Raw genomic sequence first — 20,469 nt, forward strand, 5'->3', positions numbered from 1 at the left:
GGATTCAATGTTCTATTTTAGAGAGAAATATATATATCAAAACATAAGTATATCAAAATCTTCCTTAATCTAATTTTCTATTTGTTTTGTATATCATTGTTTTGTCTTTTCTGCTGTTGAAAAGTGGAAGATACTGGAGTAACATGTCAGTGTGGTAGTTTGGAGTGATGATGTTGTTGTTTATGTTGGTTACCAATTGATCAAGAAGTTATCAAAAAAGAGAGAGATAAGGTTAAAGTCTGAGTGCTACACAGAAACCTGTGGGAAAAAAATTTATGAAGAGTGTGAGAATTTGTAGTGATGATGATGATGATGTTGTTTATGTTGGTCACTAATTGATGAAGAGGTTGTCAGAAAAGAGAGATAAGGTTAAAGTCTGAGTGCCACTGAACTCAAAAACCAATGGGGAAAAAATTTATGATGAGTGGGAGAATTGTAGTGATGATGATGAGGATGTTGCTGTTTATGTTGATCACCAATTGAAGAAGAAGTTGTCAGAAAAGAGAAAGAGTGAGTTAAAGTCTGAGTGCTACAGAAATCATCAGAAATCACATAAATCAGGAGGCAGAAGATTTATGAAGAGTGGAAGGAGTTTGGATGAAAAAGAGATAAATTCAAATATAGAGCAAAAAGTGGGGAATTAGTTAACAAGTAAAAGATTAATTTTTTCAATATTTTAATTAAAGATAACGACATAGCCAAATAGAAGAATATTATTGGAGGTCTGTGTTAACACATTTTTAGACTGTCACTGATCCTCTTTAATTTTTTTTTTTTTTTTTTTTGTATTTAAAACATACAAGAAATAATAAAAAAAGTAAATTTTCCCTAACTTGGAATATGATGCATATTGTGTGCGTTTCCGTGGTTTGACCGCTAACCTACAGCTCTCTTCCCTAATAATTTTTATTTTGCCCATTTTCCTTCAACTAGTAACCGACCCGTGCGTTGCACGGGTTTTTAGGAACGTCAAATATATTTCAATCATGGATGCTGTCAATCAAAATGGGTTAAGCATCACAATATATATGTCAATTATAGATGTTATTAATCAACGGGGTTAGACATAAGTACAACAAAATTAACATAATAGAAGTCAAGTCCGATACAAATTTAAATATAATAACTTTAAAAACAAACAATACGAAGATAATCTGAAATGAAAATAGAGGGAATCCTAGTAATCGGCTCGTGCATTGCACGGGTTTGATGGAACACCATATATATTTCAATCATGCATGCTGTTAAGCAATTGGGTTAAACATCACCATATATATTTTAATGAGATTGTTATTAATCAAGTGAGTTAAGCATAATCTATCATTGCAAATATAGGATGTTGTTTTAAATTAAAGACATCATATAATTTAATTTTAATTAAGTCAACATTATTTAGTTGCATGTCATCACAATTTGTTTAAAATCTCATAAACCTGCTACAAAATATTACAAACTTTTATCAACGATAAAAATTATCATCTTCGCGTGAATTATAAATTTTTATCATTAATAATTTGTAATAGTGATCTTAAATTTTTTATCATCAATAAAAATGGTCATCTCCCCGTGAATTATAAATTTTTATCACTAATAACTTGTAATATCTCCTTGTGAATTTTAAATTTTTTATCGGTGACAACATTTTAAAATTTATAATTCAGTGATAATAGGATCAATAAGTATATTGTATAATCGCTATATCCAAAAGAGTAAAATACTTAAAAACCAAATCTTAATAACTACAATACAAAAGTGAACCACGTTATTGTCGGATGACTCAGTTACATCAAATTTTATAGTGGAGTCTTAAACGACCCGTGACATGAATAAAATATAATTTTTACAAATTTTTTTGCCTAGTTAATATGATTCTAAAGAACAAATATCAATAGATTAAAAAGAAAAAAAAAATAACAGGGAAGGGGGTCAAACTGAAACGAAGGGGTAAGAATAACAAAATAAAGGTTAAGGCCCAGTCCAACAGACCCAGCTGAGCTAAGCTTTAAAAAAAATCCGAGAAACGATCAGGACCGTCTAATTAATCAGACGTCCCTGATTTGATCAAGTGATAAAGCATCTGGGCCATTGGATTCGACAAACGGCTGTAATGGGAGACGCATGGTAAGCGCGCGTGCACTGGAACCAACTGGGTATAAATACCCAAATTCTTCACATAATCCTCATTTACTATTTTTCCTTCTCTCTCTTCACTTGCTCTCTCTCTCTCTCTAGTCTCTCTTTTCTCCCACCTTGTTCATCATGTTCATCCTCCTGGATGAGTTTTCCGGCGGCGGTCACCGTCCGACCAAACTTTGGTGGCGGCGCCGCGGTACCGGCCGCCATCTACTTCTATCGGAATGCCAAAAAAATCCAAAAATTAACCCAAAATCCCTATTTTTAAGTTTTAAACACCAATCAAACAATAAAATATCAAACAAACCTTAAATCCGAAAATTCCCAAAATAGAAAACCTAGATCTTTACCTAATCATGCATAGAAAATCAACAAAAATACATGCAAAAGAAAGGTAAGTTTTTTTTTTCTTTTATTGTTTTTTCTGTTATTCTCTTTCCTTTTTTGTCTGCTTCTTCTTTCTCTTAGGTTACTGTTAAAAGAAGGATTTTTTTTTTGTTTAGGTAGAACTTTTTTTTAGGTAATTTGATTTTGATATTTACACTAAAAAGATCTTTTATAATTTTTCTTTTTTTAGATGTTTCTGTTTTTTTTTTATTAGATCTAAATAGATTAATATATAAAATAATTTCTTCTCATCTCTTTATCTCTTTGTTGTCTTTTCTGATTCCTCCATTAGTTACAGGCTCAAGGATTGAAATTGTATAAACCCTCAAACTTACCAATTTTTTTTTTACGGTTAATTTTTTTTTTTTACGGTTAATTTTTTTTTTTTATCTTCCTTCTTTCTCCTTCTGAATCCTTTCTCTTTTTGTTGCAAGGCTTTGCTCTATATTGTGGAGGCAGGAGGTGATTTAAGATTCTGAGTTTTCATGTGTTTTTTGTATCTCAATTTTTTATTTTTTTTTATATTCTGTGTGGATTCATATTATGTTATAAAGAAAAAATTATGATAAATATTTTTTTTTTGAATTGTTTATATCTCCTTGTGTGTTTGATTTATGTTAACAATACTTTATAAAGTTCTAAATTAAGACCTTCTTTACTGTAAGTGATGTATGCTCTTCATAGTGGGCTTCCTCTTCTACACTTCTTCTCTGCAATGACTTTTCTATCCATCCTTTGTTCTTTCTTTTTTGACAAACACAGTTCTTTATTTTCTTTGTTACCATTGTTATTTGTTTCTATGTTTGTTTTCTTCTGTAACAAATTTAAACCAACATAATTGTTGCAGTCCTATTTTTAATAATTGTTGCAATCCTTTTTCTTTTGATTTTTTTTTCTTCAGTCATCCACACCTGTAAAATCATACAAGTTGTTTTTTTTTTTTTTCCACTTGTAAATCCTGCAAAAAAAAAACATTTGTTAGTAATATTAAATTGAAATTGAGAAGAGAAAGAAGGTGAATGAAGAGAGATGAGAGAAAAATTAGAATTTAATGAGAAAAAAAAAAGAGGGAGTGTGTGAGTTGAAGGAGAGAAAATGAAAATGGTGGGTTTGAAGCAAGTGAGTGTGTGAATGTAGTTTTAGGATGAGTTGGTTTATATAGGATTGATGGATTCATCTATGGAAGACACTTGTTCATTGGCCTACATGCATGATACCACTTGTCTATTCCTTTCTATACACATCTTCCATGAAGCAAGTAATAGAGGTAATAGATATAATCATGAAAGGAATATAAAACCTTCTAGTAAGCCATGTGTAAGATGACTATTGAATGGATTTAACACTAGAATGAAGATCAACATGTAAACCTAGAATGGAAATGCAAACCTAGAGGTGTCAACATTTTATTGGCTAATACACAAAGTTGTCAAGTGACAATTGGGCAAGAAATTAGGGTAAAGCAATTAGGGTTTGGAAAACAACTCATCCTTTAGTATAATAAAGATTTCAATTTCAATAAAAAATTGGACAAATGTTGAACCCAAAATTATAGCTATATATGGTGCATGTGTCGACCACCTGTGATGTCTACAAACATATAAGAAAGATGATTAACTATACCACTCAATTGAGTGAGCACATATTGAATGAAGCAGAGGAAATCGTTTAAAGAGAACCCTATTTTTTTTTCTTTCTGTTGTTGAACGCGTAGACAAGGGAAAGAAAAAAAAATAGTGATTATGCGAGGTGAAGAAAAATATTGATCAAGTGAAATAAAATTATAATTAATTAGGATTATTAGATTAAATGAGATGAAGGGTCGAGGAGATTTGGAGTAACTTTAGAGAGTTATTCCTGTGATCAATGGATCATCCCTTTCTCTCTATATATAAAATTTAAAATGACCAAGATAATATACCAAAAAAAAAAGAAAATTAAAATGACCAACATACTCATTTCTCTTAATATGTAATGTTGACACCCAAATTATTGATTGAATTTGTATTGGATCAAAGTTATGATGTCAATTTAAATGAAACGAATGTCTCTCGAAGACGACATACCAAACAATACTCAATTTAGACGAAAAATTCATAGGAAAATGCGAAAGAAAACTACAATTCTTCATGTAAATTACTTATTTTAATAAAAGAGAATAATATAGATGAGTGATTCGAGACCAAATAAATTATCCAAAACCATTATTCTTTGATGGACAAGGAAGAAGGAAGATATGACTATATGATTAAATAAATAATGAAAGAGAATACTAAATTTATGAGATGTCATGTAGGGAAAAAAATAAATAAAGAGTGTAATATCTTAGAATAATACAGATATATACAATTCAATTGATAGAAACAATATAATATATTTTATTGTTGTTTTTGGATTTTAAAAAATAGTTAAAAAATAATTTTTATAGCCACCGAAGATATTACTGGGTTGAGTCGCAGACTAGGTCACTTTCTTTAAGACGTTTCGTGGCACTTCCCAAAATTGTGCAAGCAGACTATCAACCATGCCGTCCATAGGATAAAACTGCCCTGTTACAACTGTATACCGATTTGCTACTGCACTGTAGAAATCAGTCAAATAATACACCTTCTTGAATGGTACTACTATGTCACTCGAATTGATGCTACGACATCAATCTATAATTCATCGGTGATTCAGTGGTACTACAATACCACTCAAATTGATGCTACGACATCAATCTATAAATCAATAGTACTACGATACCACATGTGGTACTACAATATCACATGTATTGATGATATTACAATATCAATCAATATACTACACTGAGGTCATTCCAATATGGTACTAAAACCATTTTTAAATCAAAGGGATCATGATACTAAGACCATTTTTTATTTGAAGGAACTAATGATACTTGATCACTCTTAAACCAAATAAGATTTCTCTTTATTAAGAAATTTTCAACTTATAAAATATACAATATTTTTTTTTTTATCTTATGTTCTCTTTGAACAAAAATTATAAGTCTAACAAACAATGGAACAAGTTCAATATAGACATATCAAACTTAAAATCTCCAAAAAAAATTCATATTTATAATCAAAACATAATTTGGAATCAAATAACTTTCTAAATCATCTTTAGAAAAATAACTTTCTAATCACCTTAAGTGACCTTTTTCAAGAAAAAGAGTTTTAACATGTTTAGTATAAAATTTTAAACCATGACAATTTCATCGAATTCAAATGAACAGATTTTATCTATTATAGTTCCATCAGCAAATAGTTTTATATTATATCATGTTCACACTAATATCAAATTTTATGATGACATAGCATCACTACATAATAAAAGGCAAATAAGAGATATTAACTAACCTCAAAATTGAGCCTACAACAGAATTACAGTATGGCTAGTAAATGAAGACCAAGATAAAAAAACAAATAAGGTCTTCGCCGTATTTTGTAGCCACCATCATTTTTAGTAAAAAACAAAAGAACTAAAACTCACATGTTCACAGGCTTACTAAATTAATGCAATCAAGAATCACAATGACAAACTTCATTCTAAAGCATTTGCAGTGCTAGGTGTAAAAATATCAGTTTTGGTTTCTGATCTTCCATACAATCATATGTGCTACTCTTATTCTTAGTTCTAATACGATTGTGTTTGACTGCAGTCAGAATAAAAATTAACCCACACGCATTTGCTTAATACATATTTGAGCCAACAATTTACCCACCTAAACAATATTCATTGCCAGCAATTCTTTATAAGTTAGTACTATCATAATTTTGGTAATTTTTGTTTGAGTATATAGATGGTATAAGCAGTTAGTGTAATGAAATTTTACACAGACAATCAATTAAAATCTTTCTAGACATGATCAAGTATAAACTCTAGAAAGATATACTAGAGAAATCACATTTGATATCAAGAGTAACACATGTCATTGTGGTAGTTTGTAGTGATGATGATGTTGTTGTTGTTTATGTTGGTCACCAATTGATGAAGAGGTTGTCAAAAAAGAGAAAGAGAGGGGTAAAATCTGAGTGCTACAGAAATCAGAATCAGAACCTAAGTGGAAGATATACTAGAGTAACACATGTCAGTGTGGTAGTTTGTAGTGGTAGTTTGTAGTGAAGAAGATGATGTTGTTGTTTAAGTTGGTCACCAATTGATGAAGAGGTTGTCAGAAAAGAGAAAGAGAGTGAGTGCTACAGAGATTAGAACCAGAACCTTCCTTAATCTAATTTCCTTATACATGATATCTTTTCTACTGTTGAGAAGTGGAAGATATACTGGAGTAACACATGTCAGTGTGGTAGTTTGTAGTGATGAAGATGATGTTGTTGTTTAAGTTGGTCACCAATTGATGAAGAGGTTGTCAGAAAAGAGAGAGGAGTTAAAGTCTGACTGTTACAGAAATGAGAAACCAGGACAAAAATTTATGAAAAGTGGGAGAATTTGTAGTGATGATGATGTTGTTGTTGTTTATGTTGGTCATTAATTGATGAAGAGGTTGTCAGAAGAGAGAGGGTTAAAGTCTGAGAGCATTCACAATGGAGCACTCCATTTTTGAGTACTTAAATGGTCCAACATGGACATATCATCAATTTATTATTTTTTTAATAATAGTATCTAATAGGTACTCAACCCCTCCAATGGAGCATTTCTTAAAAAGTTCTAAAATGGGTCTCATCAATAACTTCACATCATTACAATATATTTAATTATCTATTTTATAATATAAATTGATTGAATTAATGATAAAATTACAAAATTATTATGGACTATTTTTTTTATAATTCGAAAAAATAATTAAAATTCAAAATTTAATTTAAAATAATATTGTCAAATTTTAAGAATTACATAATTAAAAAATAATTTTAAATAATTAATAAAATGGTAATTTTGAGAGGATTAGAATCCTTCAATTTGGTTTTGATTTATATGATAGGAGTATTTATTTTTTTCCAACGGTAAAAAGAAACAAACAATGACTACCAACGTCTATATATGGTTGACATTAAATTTTTATGCGAATTTAAAAATTGTGATTTTTTAATTTTTGAATATATTAAATAAAGTGGGTCCCATAAAAAGAAGAGAGAGTTCTTATATTAGAAGTGGTACCTATTAAGTACTAAAATGTGTTGTGCTCTAATGGTAGTACCTAATAAGTACCATGAGTACCTAATAGGTACTACACCATTGGAGATGGTCTGAGTACCACAAAAATCAGAAACTAGTGGAGAAAAGATTTATCCAAAGTGGGAGAATGTGTAGTGATGATGATGTTGTTGTTTATGTTGGTCATAATTGATGAAGATGTTGTCAGAAAAGAGAGAGAGTGTGTTAAAGTCTCAATGCTACAGAAATCTCAGAAATTAAGTGAGAAGGTTTATGAAGAGTGGAAGAAGTTTGGATGAAGAAGAGATAAAGTCAAATATAGAGCAAAAAATTAGTTAACAAATAAAAGATTAATTTTTTTAATAGTTTAATTTTAAGTAAAGATAATCACATGGCCAAATAAAAAAAATTATTGAATATATGTGTTAATATTTTTAAACCGTAACTGCATCCTCTTCAAATCGATTTTTTATTTATTTAAAACATACAAGAAATAATAAAATTAAGGTAAAATTACACTACAGGTCCTTTATCTTATTTTTTTGTAACACTTTGATCCTTTATCTTTTTTTGTAACACTTTGGTTCTTTATCTTTTATTTGTAACACTTTAGTCATTTATTTTTTTTTATTTGTAACACTTTAGTCCCTTTTTTTTAACAGTTTGGTCCTTTATCTTTTTTTATTTGGAACACTTTGGTCCTTTATTTTTTATAAATAAATAAGATAAGAACCAAAGTGTTACAAAAAAAAAGATAAAGGACCAAATTGTTACACAAAAAGATAAAGGACCAAAATGTTAAAAAAAATAAGATAAAGGATCTGTAGTGTAATTTTGCCTAAAATTAAAATATTTTCCTTAACTTGGAATATGATGCATATACATGTCTTTCCTTAACTTGAATAAAAAAATTCTTAGTCAGAGAAAAAAGATTTATGAAGAGTGAGAGAATTTGTAGTGATGATAATGATGTTGTTTATGTTGATCATCAATTCATGAAGAGGTTGTCAGAAAAGAGAGAGGTTAAAGTCTCAGTGCTACAGAAATCAGGGAAAAAAGATTTATGAAGAGTGTGAAAATTTATAGTGATGATGATGATGTTGTTTATGTTGGTCACCAATTAATGCAGAAGTTGTTAGAAAAGAGAGTGTTAAATTTTGAATGCTACAGAAATCTCAGAAATCAGGAGAAAAGATTTATGAAGAGTGAAAGAAGTTTGGATGAAGAAGAGATAAAGTCAAATATAGAGAAAAAAATGGAAAATTAGTTTTTTTTTTTACAATAAAATGGAAAATTAATTAACAAGTAAAAAATTAATTTTTTTAATAAATTTTAATTAAAGATAATGACATGACCAAATAAAAAAATATTATTGAATATATTTGTTAACACATTTTTTTTTTACGCATGTGTTAACACATTTTTAGATTGTCACTACATCCTCTTTAAATCCATTTTATTTTTTGGTAATTAAAACATACAAGAAATAGTAATTTTTTTTTCTTTCCCCTGACTTAGAATATGATGCATGTGTGCGTTTCCGTGGTTTGACCGGCCCGCTAACCTACAGCTCTCTTCCCTAATCTTTTTTATTTTGCCCCATTTTCATTTTCCTTCATTCAATTTGAGTAATTCTCTCTCTTTTATTTCCTCAGCAGCCATCACCAATTCCCAACACACCTAGTACTACCTACCCTTCTCTTTCATCATCTCTTTCATTATCAGATTCATAGTAACCAAATTCTGTTACTACCAGAAAAAAAAAAAAAAGTACTCTCTGTATCACAGTCAGTTATTTTAGCTTCAGTTTCAGATCACTTTTCAGTTTTTCCATACAAAACCAAAAATCAATATCCCTCGTCATCATCATCATGAGTACTGATAGTGAAGAACGAGTTCCGATCCACACAAATCATCGTCGATTACCAGATTTTCTCCAAACCGTAAATCTGAAATACGTTAAACTAGGTTACCATTACCTAATCACACATCTATTAACACTATGCTTAATCCCTCTTATGTCAGTAATCATAATCCAAGTTTCTCAAATGAATCCAAACGATATTCACCAACTTTGGCTTCATCTTAAATACAATCTCGTAAGTGTCATTACTTGTTCCACTTTTCTTGTTTTCGGATCCACCGTTTACATCATGACCCGACCCAGATCCATTTACTTGATCGATTTTTCTTGTTATAAACCACCTTCAAATCTTTCTGTTAAATTCACTAAATTCATTCAACATTCAAAACTCAAAGGTGATTTCGATGAATCTAGTTTGGAATTTCAGCGGAAGATTCTAGAACGTTCTGGTCTTGGTGAACAAACTTATTTACCTGAAGCTATGCATAAGATTCCACCAACACCTTCTATGGCTTCTGCTAGAGAAGAAGCTGAACAGGTTATGTATGGTGCTTTAGATAATCTTTTTGCTAATACCAAAATTAAGCCTAAAGAAATTGGTATTCTTGTTGTTAATTGTAGTTTGTTTAATCCAACACCTTCACTTTCAGCTATGATTGTTAACAAGTATAAATTACGCGGTAACATTCGTAGTTTTAATCTCGGTGGTATGGGTTGTAGTGCTGGTGTTATAGCAATTGATCTTGCTAAAGACATGCTTCAAGTTCATAGGAATACTTATGCTGTTGTTGTAAGCACTGAGAATATTACTCAGAATTGGTATTTTGGTAATAAGAAATCTATGTTGATACCTAATTGTTTGTTTCGTGTTGGTGGCGCCGCTGTTTTGCTTTCGAACAAAGGATGTGATAAAAGAAAAGCTAAGTATAAGCTAGTGCATGTTGTGAGAACACATAAAGGTGCTGATGATAAAGCATTTAAATGTGTTTATCAAGAACAAGACGATGTCGGTAAAACTGGCGTATCTTTGTCCAAAGATCTTATGGCCATTGCTGGCGGAGCTCTTAAGACTAATATAACAACTTTGGGTCCTCTTGTTTTACCTGTTAGTGAACAGCTTTTGTTTTTTACTACTTTGGTTGTTAAGAAGCTGTTTAATGCAAAAGCTAAACCTTATATACCTGATTTTAAGTTAGCTTTTGAGCATTTTTGTATACATGCTGGTGGTAGAGCTGTGATTGATGAACTTGAGAAAAATTTACAGCTTTTGCCTAGTCATGTTGAGGCATCTAGAATGACTTTGCATAGATTTGGGAACACTTCATCAAGTTCAATTTGGTATGAGTTAGCTTACATAGAAGCTAAAGGGAGAATGAGAAAGGGTAACCGAATTTGGCAGATAGCATTTGGGAGTGGTTTTAAATGTAACAGTGCTGTTTGGCAAGCTATGAAACATGTGAAAGCTTCACCTATGAGTCCATGGGAAGATTGCATCGATAGGTACCCTGTTGAGATTGTTACATAGGAGTGTATTTCGTTAATAGTTTTCTAGTATTCTGAGTCAAATCAATTAGAGAAGGGTCTTGCACATGTATGATCTTCAATTGTTTCCAAAATTTATTGTTGGGTCAGTGATGTTATTTAGAAGTGTCAGTGTTACTTTGTCCAAACTAGGTTGCTTTGAGTTGTAGTTATTATTACTATTATTCAACCGTTATTTAGTGTCAATATCATTGTGGATTTGTTCATTCAAATTTCAAACTACTATGCATGCAACATCATCTATTTCGCATGTTTAGATGTTCTCGAATAGAATTAATTTTAATTTGAAGCTGCTACTTGAAACTTCTGCTTTTTCAATTGATTTTTAATAACTTTATTATTCAACATACTTTTACATAAATATATACATACATAAATCATTTTATGTTTAATCGGCTTTAACCCGTATCAATTAACTTAAAGATCTATGCGACATAATATTACTGTGCATGGCCCTTTGAACTCATTTCAAATGTCTACGACCTCTGGTGCTAGTTTTTCAAAGATCGAGTTTTGCTATACAGAAAAATTGTTTACCTTTTGTTTATATATAATAATTATCTTATATATAATCTTAATGTTGAATTTTTTTTATTAACTTAAAATCATTTTTTATGATTGCACACTAACTTGGTATGTAGCCTCTTTGGAAAACAGAACTTTATTGGAACTTTAATAACGCATAAAGATGCACGAATATCATATGGGGGATAACAAAAAATTCTAAATTTATAGTAATGCCAATTCATTCATTGAAGCATCATCATATATTTTTTCCAATTATTTAAAAAAGCAAGAAGCTGGTAGAGAAAGTTGTAACAAAGTATTTTATTCTTATTCCCACGTCTTACCTACGCACTTCTGAGATGCATTTTTTTTAGATACTGCATGACAAAGTCACATGGCCAGCCTTAATATTGAGAGCATTTAATTATGTAAATGGAAAAAGTGTTATTCATTTCTTTGCTGTGTTGCAGCACTTTGTGCGTTCTACCACACGAAGTGTTTGTTTTGTACTATGCTTTTAGGCCATACAAATAGGGTCTCATGTTTTTTGTTTGTCATTTGTGCCTACATTCGTTGGCCTAAGCTGGAGTGCTTTTATATTTTGGTCAAATTCATTATGATAAGGAATCTGTGTGCTACAATTAATGTAATTGTTGACGATCATTGCAACTTACAATGCTTCCAACTTTATTGACTATGATGCGATGGATAATTTCGATCATTAAAATTTTAATTGTTGCCGGAGTGATGCTAATAAGCAGTACGGTCCAACCAATTGAGGTTAACAACAATAAAATTAGAGATTTTTTAAGTCTAATTAATTTTTACGATATCTTTTTTTTGGTACAAATTAATTTTTACGATATTATACAACACAAACATAAATATTAAATATATTAAAAAGATGGATTAATTTTTATTAAATTAATTAGTAACAAAATTAATGAGTAAAATTTATACTATAGGAACTAAATGATTCATTTTTATAATATTAATACCATTATTTAAATTAAACTAATAAATATGAGGCCTAAATAAATTTGAGACCTAAGGAAGATGCCTCACTTGCCGGTGCCTTGTGCCTTGTGCCGACCCTGTTAAGAAATGAATGAAGAGAAGAAAGTTTTGTGTTGAAATTAATTTTTAGACATTTATTATGTGTGAGTAGTTAATTTTTACGTAGTGGGATATAAATGAGAAAAATGTTGGATATATAAGAGAGGTGACCTATGAATAACTCCAACAACATTATTTTAATTCAGTCCGCAAGCATGAAGTTTTAAAAAGTCGGGAATTTTGTAAATAAGGCTATTGGGGTCTACTAGCTTGGAGTTGTTCTATTGACTTCAGTTAGGGATGACAAAAAAAACTAAACCCGAGAGACCCACCCGAACCCAAATCCAAGTCAACGGGCGAAATTCGATTTAACTGAGTTTGAGTTTGGGTTCAGGTGACACCCGATAATATGGGTGTGAGTTTGGTATCAGTCAAACCCACACCCGAAACTCATACACCCACCCAAAATATTTTATAATTACCTAATTACCCCTCATAGTCTCCCTCAATGTCTTTGGAAGACCTTAATTTTAGTTGTAATTTAATTTCTTGAAAGTCTATGTTGTAATTTCTTGAAAGTCTATGTTTGAATTTTCTTGGAAGACTTTAATTTTAGTTGTAATTTAATTCAAAGTCTATGTTGGAATTTAATTTTTTAAATTTGCAAATTATTTTCAAATGTGATGCGGGTTTGGGTTTGGGTGGAAAAAATCCGAACCCAATCGGTGTGCGCGTGTGTGTTGTTTTGCCACCCGAACAGCCTTTGGGTTTGGGTTTGGGTGATGATTTCGGGTATGAGTTTGGTAAGTGTCAAACCCGTACACATGGACGCCCGTTACCATCCCTAACTTCAGTAAATAACCTAGCTCATGTGTAACTTTGATTAAAAATATACTCTAAGAAAGGCTGTTAAAATTGCGATTTAAAACTTAAAATCGTAGTTTTTACGTTTCTAGGTAGCAATTTTGAGTTAAATTGGGTAAAAACAATTTTGAGTGATTTAAATCGTGGTAAAATCAGTGAAATCGTGTAAAATCGTAGGTTTTAATAATTTGAGACGATTTTACCTTTTTTTTAAAAAAAAAAAGTTGGATAATTTTTTGGATGTTATTTTAATGACTTGGTGGGTAATTTGTGTAGTTTGATCCAAGTTTATGAATATTGCATGTTATTATGGTAATTTAGGATATTTTAGCTTTTAAATTAAGTTGAAATTTTAAATTATTGATGCATTATAATATATATATATATATATATATATGGGGAGGGATTAAATTGCACCGGTGTAACATTTGACTAATGTTACACCGCTCAATAACGCTTTAACGAATACAAATTTTACAAAATTCACCGTTGGATTGAAAGCTTATATCGTATAGATCATCCTTGTTAAATTTTACAAAAATCTAACATCGTTTGATATGTTATTAAAATTGATCAAGATTAATGGTTTGTGCGTTTTTATTGAATACCGTTAATCTTGATTTGTTTCAATAATATATCAAACGATTTTAGATTTTTGTAAAATTTAACAAGGATGATCTATACGATATAAACTTTCAATCCAACGGTGGATTTTGTAAAATTTGTATTCGTTAAAGCGTTATTGAGCGGTATAACATTAGTCAAATGTTATACCGGTGTAATTTGATCTCTCCCATATATATATATATATATATATATATATATATATATATATATATATATATATATATATATATATATATATATATATATATATATATATATATATATATATATATATATATAAATTTAATATTATTTTAATATGATGTAAAATCGACGATTTTACGTTTCGATGTTACCTAGGCAAAACGAGTTAAGATAAAATCTCGATTCTGACAACCTTGATTATAAGTGTATAACTTTAATAACGTAGATTGGAGCTCTCTCTCTCATGGAACATTTGGGCTTGGTGTTTCTCCCATGCCCTTGGACTCTTTAACAGTGGTATAAGAGTTTGGTTCGATTTTATGAGGGAGCAATAGTGAGTGGTGATAGACCGTGGACGTGGAGAGACTCACACTTCAAGGAAGATGTTGAGACTTGAGATATATTAAGTGCGAGTGAGCTAAGTTTCACATTAATTGAAAGAGTTAATGTTGAACAACATATAAATGAGATGACTATAAATCTATTACATTAAGGTTTTAGATAAAAATGTGGTGTCAAATCACAAATTTAATTGTGAAAGGATCAATGTACGGATCCAACCGAAGAACCTCCTCCTCACGACCAAACAGACTAAAATAGGGGTGCTCAAATTCAAACCAATCCAAAAAATAACCGCAAACCGTTTCAAAAAAATCGAAAACCGCAAAAAATCAAATATTTTTGGATGTGTTTAGATGTCCTTTTGTGAAAACCGCTGGATCAGATCATATTTTGGATAGATTTTTCAAAACCGATCCAAACCGAACCAAACCGTATACATAATTTTTAATAGTTATTTAACTTTTTATTAATATGATATATTGTATTAACATATTAATTGTTGGATTTTAATTTTCTCAATAATACTTATTAGTTCAATTCATCTACCGAACCAAACCGTATACATAATTTTTAATAGTTATTTAACTTTTTATTAATATGATATATTGTATTAACATATTAATTGTTGGATTTTAATTTTCTCAATAATACTTATTAGTTCAATTCATCTATTTATTGTTACTATTTCATAGGTTTCAAATATATTTGATAATTTTGTCAAAAAAAAAAAAAAATATATTTGATAATTATCATTGCAAAATATTAATTTTTAACATATTATGTGTTATATTTTACATCAAATATATTATTTTACCATGTATTTATAATATTAATATTTAATTAAATAAAATTTAATTTGTAATTTGGATGGCCAAAAACCGATCTAAATTAAACCGCACAAAATTGGATAAGATTGGATCAGATTTTTTATTAGCCATCCAAAACCGAACCGAACCGCGAGTAATTTTAACTTTGGATCAGATGGATATTTGCCACAAAACCAAACCGCGAACACCCCTAGACTAAAATATAAATCATAAGTACTAATTGTGGTTTGAAAAATGAGAAAATTTTAATGTTTGCCTTGCTAATACATCTTTAATTTTTTTATCCCATTAAAATCTAAAATCGCCACCATTGTCCTTGGTGTTCATTTTGGACAGAATAAATATATATATATATATATATAAATAATTTGAAGGCTAGCTTAGGGGGTAATACTTTGTTAATATAGCACACCACAAACATAAGTGTTTTCTTTTCTATAAAAGACAAAAAAAAAAAAAATACTAGTGATCGAGTGTTACGTAAGATGACCACATTGCAACTTAAATTTTTTTTTTTTAATTTTTTTTATATTTTCACCGTCAGTTTAATGTGGTTTGGAGGTCAGCTTCAAACCCTCTTCCGATCGCAGTTTTGAGAAATCGAACTGTGATCCTCATTACTAAATTTAGCACCGATCACCACTAAATATACTATATTGATCACGTACTCAACTAACAAATGAATCATAATGATCAGAAAACAGCCATTTCAAATTTCGTAGAATTAAAGGAATTTGTTTTGTAAGCCTAATAAAACAAAATTCACTTATATGGTACGCACCTAACCTTTTATTTTTGGAATTTTCTAAGATAACGTGCTAAAAGAAAGGCTACTATACCATATATTATTCAATTTCTTTCTTTCATCCTTTCTTCAGCTAGCAACTTACAAAACAAGTAACAAGTGAAAATGATAGAGAGAAAGTTTTCAACCAACAATGTACTAATGGTATTAATTAATGAATTAGAAATGCTTGTAGCTAAAGAGTAGTATTAGCAACTTCCTGGCTTGGATTCTTGCTAACGGACGAAAAATGATGGAAAGTGTTATTTATACCGTGCTTCAATGTTATTTTTTTAATAAAGTAATTTAATGACTAGATTTTTTTTTAAAGGTGAATAAGTGAAGTGTCTGATCCTACATATATAATATGAAGTTATGAATTTATTTTGAGTAGTCTTTTTCTGAATTTATTTTTAGCTTATAATCACCAGATGTGTGCCCATGACATTTACCCAAACCTAGCTATATCTTTTAAATACGGAGCATTTATTGTCAAAAAATGAGAAACTTTTTGCGGTATATATTAGTAAGAAAACGTCTTATAAAAATTACCAATTGTCAGTTGTTTCAGTGATGATTGGTGCTGAACTTGGTAGGGAGGACCACAGTTTGATCTCTCGCAACTGCGATCGAGAAAGAGCTGGAATCACTTGATACCATAACTGACCCCCCGAACCAGATTAAACTGGTGGTGAAAGCAAAAATAAATGTCTTATAAAAATTTACGTTTTTTTTTGTTGAAAGATTATAAAAATTTAAGTTGAGTTGGTCTTCCGTCTATGATAGGAAGGAGTAAGAAAGCAATATTCTCTTACATCAAGGATCGTATCTGGAAGAAAATGAATTCTTGGAGGGGAAGAGCATTGTCTAAGGCCGGTAAGGAGGTTATGATAAAATCTGTGCTTCAAGCCATCCCATCATATGTTATGAGTATGTTTATCCTTCCTTCCTCACTCATTGACGATATAGAGAAAATGTTGAATGCTTTTTGGTGGGGAGGTGGAGGTAACAACAGTAAAGGGATCCACTGGTTAGCTTGGGACAAACTTGCATGCCCTAAGGCGAAGGGAAGTTTAGGCTTTCGTAATTTTGAAGCGTTCAATATGGCTATGGTGGCAAAACAAGCATGGAACATCATTCAAAATCTAGACTCTTGGCGGCTAAACTAGTTAAAGCAAGGTATTTCCCACGCTCATCGTTACTCGAAGCATCTTTGGGTTATAATCCTAGCTTTACGTGGCGTAGTATTTGGAAGGCTAGACAAATTCTTTTACGTGGGTGTAGGTGGCAGATTGGTAGCGGCGACAGAATCCGTGTTATGTATGATCCATGGCTGCGTGGAAAGGGTGATCGCTAGGTGTCCTCACCTCAAGGGGAAGATGTGTATCGTTTAGTTGTTAAAGACTTGTTACTTGAGAATTATAAAGCGTGGGATATAGCTAAGATTCGTAACTTGTTTACAGGTCGGGTAGTGGACGAGATTATTGCAACCCCTCTCATTAGTTCGGTTAAAGAGGATAACGTGGTTTGGGATGAGGAAAGGAATGAGTGCTATTCAGTTAAATCTGGTTACAATCTAGCCATGAGATGTATTGTTCGAAGCGATAGGCACCATGTAGAGGGCAATTAGAATGATATTTGGAAAGCTCAATCTCCTCACAAAACGCGTCACTTACTATGGAGGTTGTGTAGGGGGTGTCTGCCAACGCGAGTTCGCTTGAGACAACGTTATGTAGAATGTGAACTAAGTTGTCTTGTGTGCAATGTTGAGGTCGAAGATGATATTCATGTGTTTTTTGGATGCGTAGCAACTCGCGAATGTTGGTCGGTCGCATGCTTATCACAATTGCTGCATAATGCAGCTTACCAGTATGGGACTGTCGCAGACAGGGTATTTCGAATGTGCAGAAACGAGGACAATGCAATGTTAGGACGGGTTGCATCGTTATTTTGGTGCATTTGGCACAATCGAAACGACAAGATCTGGAATGACAATATTTAATCCCCGAGCCAAGTTGGAAGCATGGCGTTCGTCGTCTGGAATGAGTGGTTTAGTGTCCACCAACTGCAGCGTCATAACGTTGTTCCTGTTGATGATCCTAGGCCGGTTCGGTGGGAGAAACCAGGAGTGAGATGGATAAAATGTAATGTTGATGCTGCGTTTGTAGTTGGGTCCGGTGTTACTTCTATGGGTCTTTGCTTTCGTGATACCAATGGACATTTTGTGGCTGGTTTGACTAAATGGCAGCAGCCTTTTTATTCCATAGTGGAAGGCGAAGCATTGACACTCTTACATGCTATGAAAGAGGCTATCCATCGAGGATTTGAGCTAGTTCAATTTGAAAGTGACTGAAAGTTGTTGGTTGACGCTATCCATTCGAGAAGACGGGGCAATTCAGAATTTAGTTTAATTGTTAAAGACATTATTTTTCATATGTCATCTTCTTATGTAAACTTTGAGGTTAAGTTTGTTAGGAGACAAGCGAATTTGGTTGTCCATACTCTTGCTAGGGCGGCCAATGTTTGGGCTAGTTTTCATATATTTGAGATTATTCCCTTATGTATTGAACAATTATTAGTTAATGATATGAATTAAGGCTGTTTGGTTCAAAAAAAAAACTAGTCAATTTTATAAAATAAATTTATACAATAAAAATTATTTCTATTTATAAAAAAAAAGACACATGTCTTATGTTATGATGCTTTTGCTGGTAAAAAAAAAAAAAGGTATTGTTGGTATTATCAATTATGACCAAATTTTTTTGTATCCTTATATATAGGTATAGATAAAATTGCGACCTCATGTTTCCCAAACATATCAATTTGACTAATTAATGTTTTAGAAATTTATAATACAAAAAAATGTTTTAAAAAGTTTTTTTTGTTTTCACTCAAAATAACGATATTCATTCATTTCAATAATCAATAGATCTAGTACATCTGATACAAATACAAATTCAACATTGCTAAAACAAAAAGATGAATCTGCGAACAAACTCACAACATCCAAGTTAATACCATACAATGGCAAAGAGTGAAAGTCATCCACTCCCCGTTCCCAACTGATGTGTTATTTTCTCCCCTGTAGCTATATTCACCTGTCTGTGCTACAATGCAACAATCTCAAGAATTTATAGGAAAAAATTCTTAAGCATTTGCCACATCATATTCATATTATTTTATCTACAGACATACACATATTACCTCATTTTGTTCTATAAAACCATACTTAATGTAATTGTTAACGAACATGCACCTTACAAACTGCATATGAAAAATAAATCAAAACAAAAATAAGAAACACATCACAAAAAAATATAAAAAGACATACCATTTATAACGACTCTTAATATGTTGACTTATGATAATTTCATAAATGATTATTATGTGAATTATTACGAAATTAATGGTAATTGAAAATAGTGATTTGCTATTATTGGTACTATAGGAAATGACCTTAATAGGTTTGCCACATAGGAAATAGAAGAATGATAGAATGTCACCTAATTGATATTGATGGATGAATGTTAGAATGCCTTCTAGTAGTGCTGTCAAAACGGATGGCCCGGCCAATTTTGGGCTGGCCCGATCGGGCTTCGTCGGGTTGGGCTAAAAAAACCGGATAAAAAACGGGCTAACAAAATTAGAGCTCGAGCCCGGCCCGGTACGGGTAGTCGGGCTTTCGGCCCGGTTTATTTTTAATTTTTTTTACTTCTAGTGCTCAAACTCAACCATGTAAATAACATTAATAATTCTCGCGCGTCTTATTTTTTACTCATCCGCTATATATATATATATATATATATATATTCTCGCGCGCCATATTTTTACTCATCCCCTATCTACAAGTTTCTCGCGCGCTCTATTTTTACTCATCCACTACCTACGAGTTTCTCGCGCGTCATATTTTTACTAATCCGCTACCTAAGACTTTCTCGCGCGCCCTATTTTTACTCATCCGCTACGTACGAGTTTCTTGCGCGCCCTATTTTTATTCATCCAATACGTACGAGTTTCTCGCGCGCCCTATTTTTACTCATCCACTACCTACGAGTTTCTCGCGCCATATTTTTACGCATCCGCTACTTACGAGTTTCTCATGCGTCATATTTTTACTCATCCGCTACCTACGACTTTCTCGTGCGACCTATTTTTACTCATCCGCTACGTACGAGTTTCTCGCGCGCCCTATTTTTATTCATCCACTACGTACAAGTTTCTCGCGTGTCCTATTT

At 31.4% G+C, this 20,469-nt stretch overlaps 2 protein-coding genes and 1 long non-coding RNA gene across 3 annotated transcripts; all 3 read left to right on the forward strand.

Annotated features, from left to right (window-relative positions):
- Nucleotides 1–2,012: 2,012 nt before the first annotated feature.
- On the forward strand, nt 2,013–3,174 carry LOC123918678. The gene is made up of 2 exons (XR_006812870.1): nt 2,013–2,527; nt 2,955–3,174. It is a non-coding gene; the product is annotated as an uncharacterized LOC123918678 (long non-coding RNA).
- A 5,947-nt stretch (nt 3,175–9,121) lies between these two features.
- Nucleotides 9,122–11,283, forward strand: LOC123915703 (3-ketoacyl-CoA synthase 4-like). The gene has a single exon (XM_045966907.1). It carries the CDS (start codon nt 9,510–9,512, stop codon nt 11,025–11,027), a length of 1,518 nt encoding a protein of 505 aa, XP_045822863.1. The 5' UTR covers nt 9,122–9,509; the 3' UTR covers nt 11,028–11,283.
- A 6,974-nt stretch (nt 11,284–18,257) lies between these two features.
- LOC123914765 lies at nt 18,258–18,587 on the forward strand. The gene has a single exon (XM_045965936.1). The coding sequence runs from the start codon at nt 18,258–18,260 to the stop codon at nt 18,585–18,587; it is 330 nt and encodes a 109-aa protein (XP_045821892.1).
- Nucleotides 18,588–20,469: the final 1,882 nt, after the last annotated feature.

This window comes from Trifolium pratense, linkage group LG3, assembly GCF_020283565.1.
Source record: "Trifolium pratense cultivar HEN17-A07 linkage group LG3, ARS_RC_1.1, whole genome shotgun sequence".
Lineage (NCBI taxonomy): Eukaryota > Viridiplantae > Streptophyta > Magnoliopsida > Fabales > Fabaceae > Trifolium > Trifolium pratense.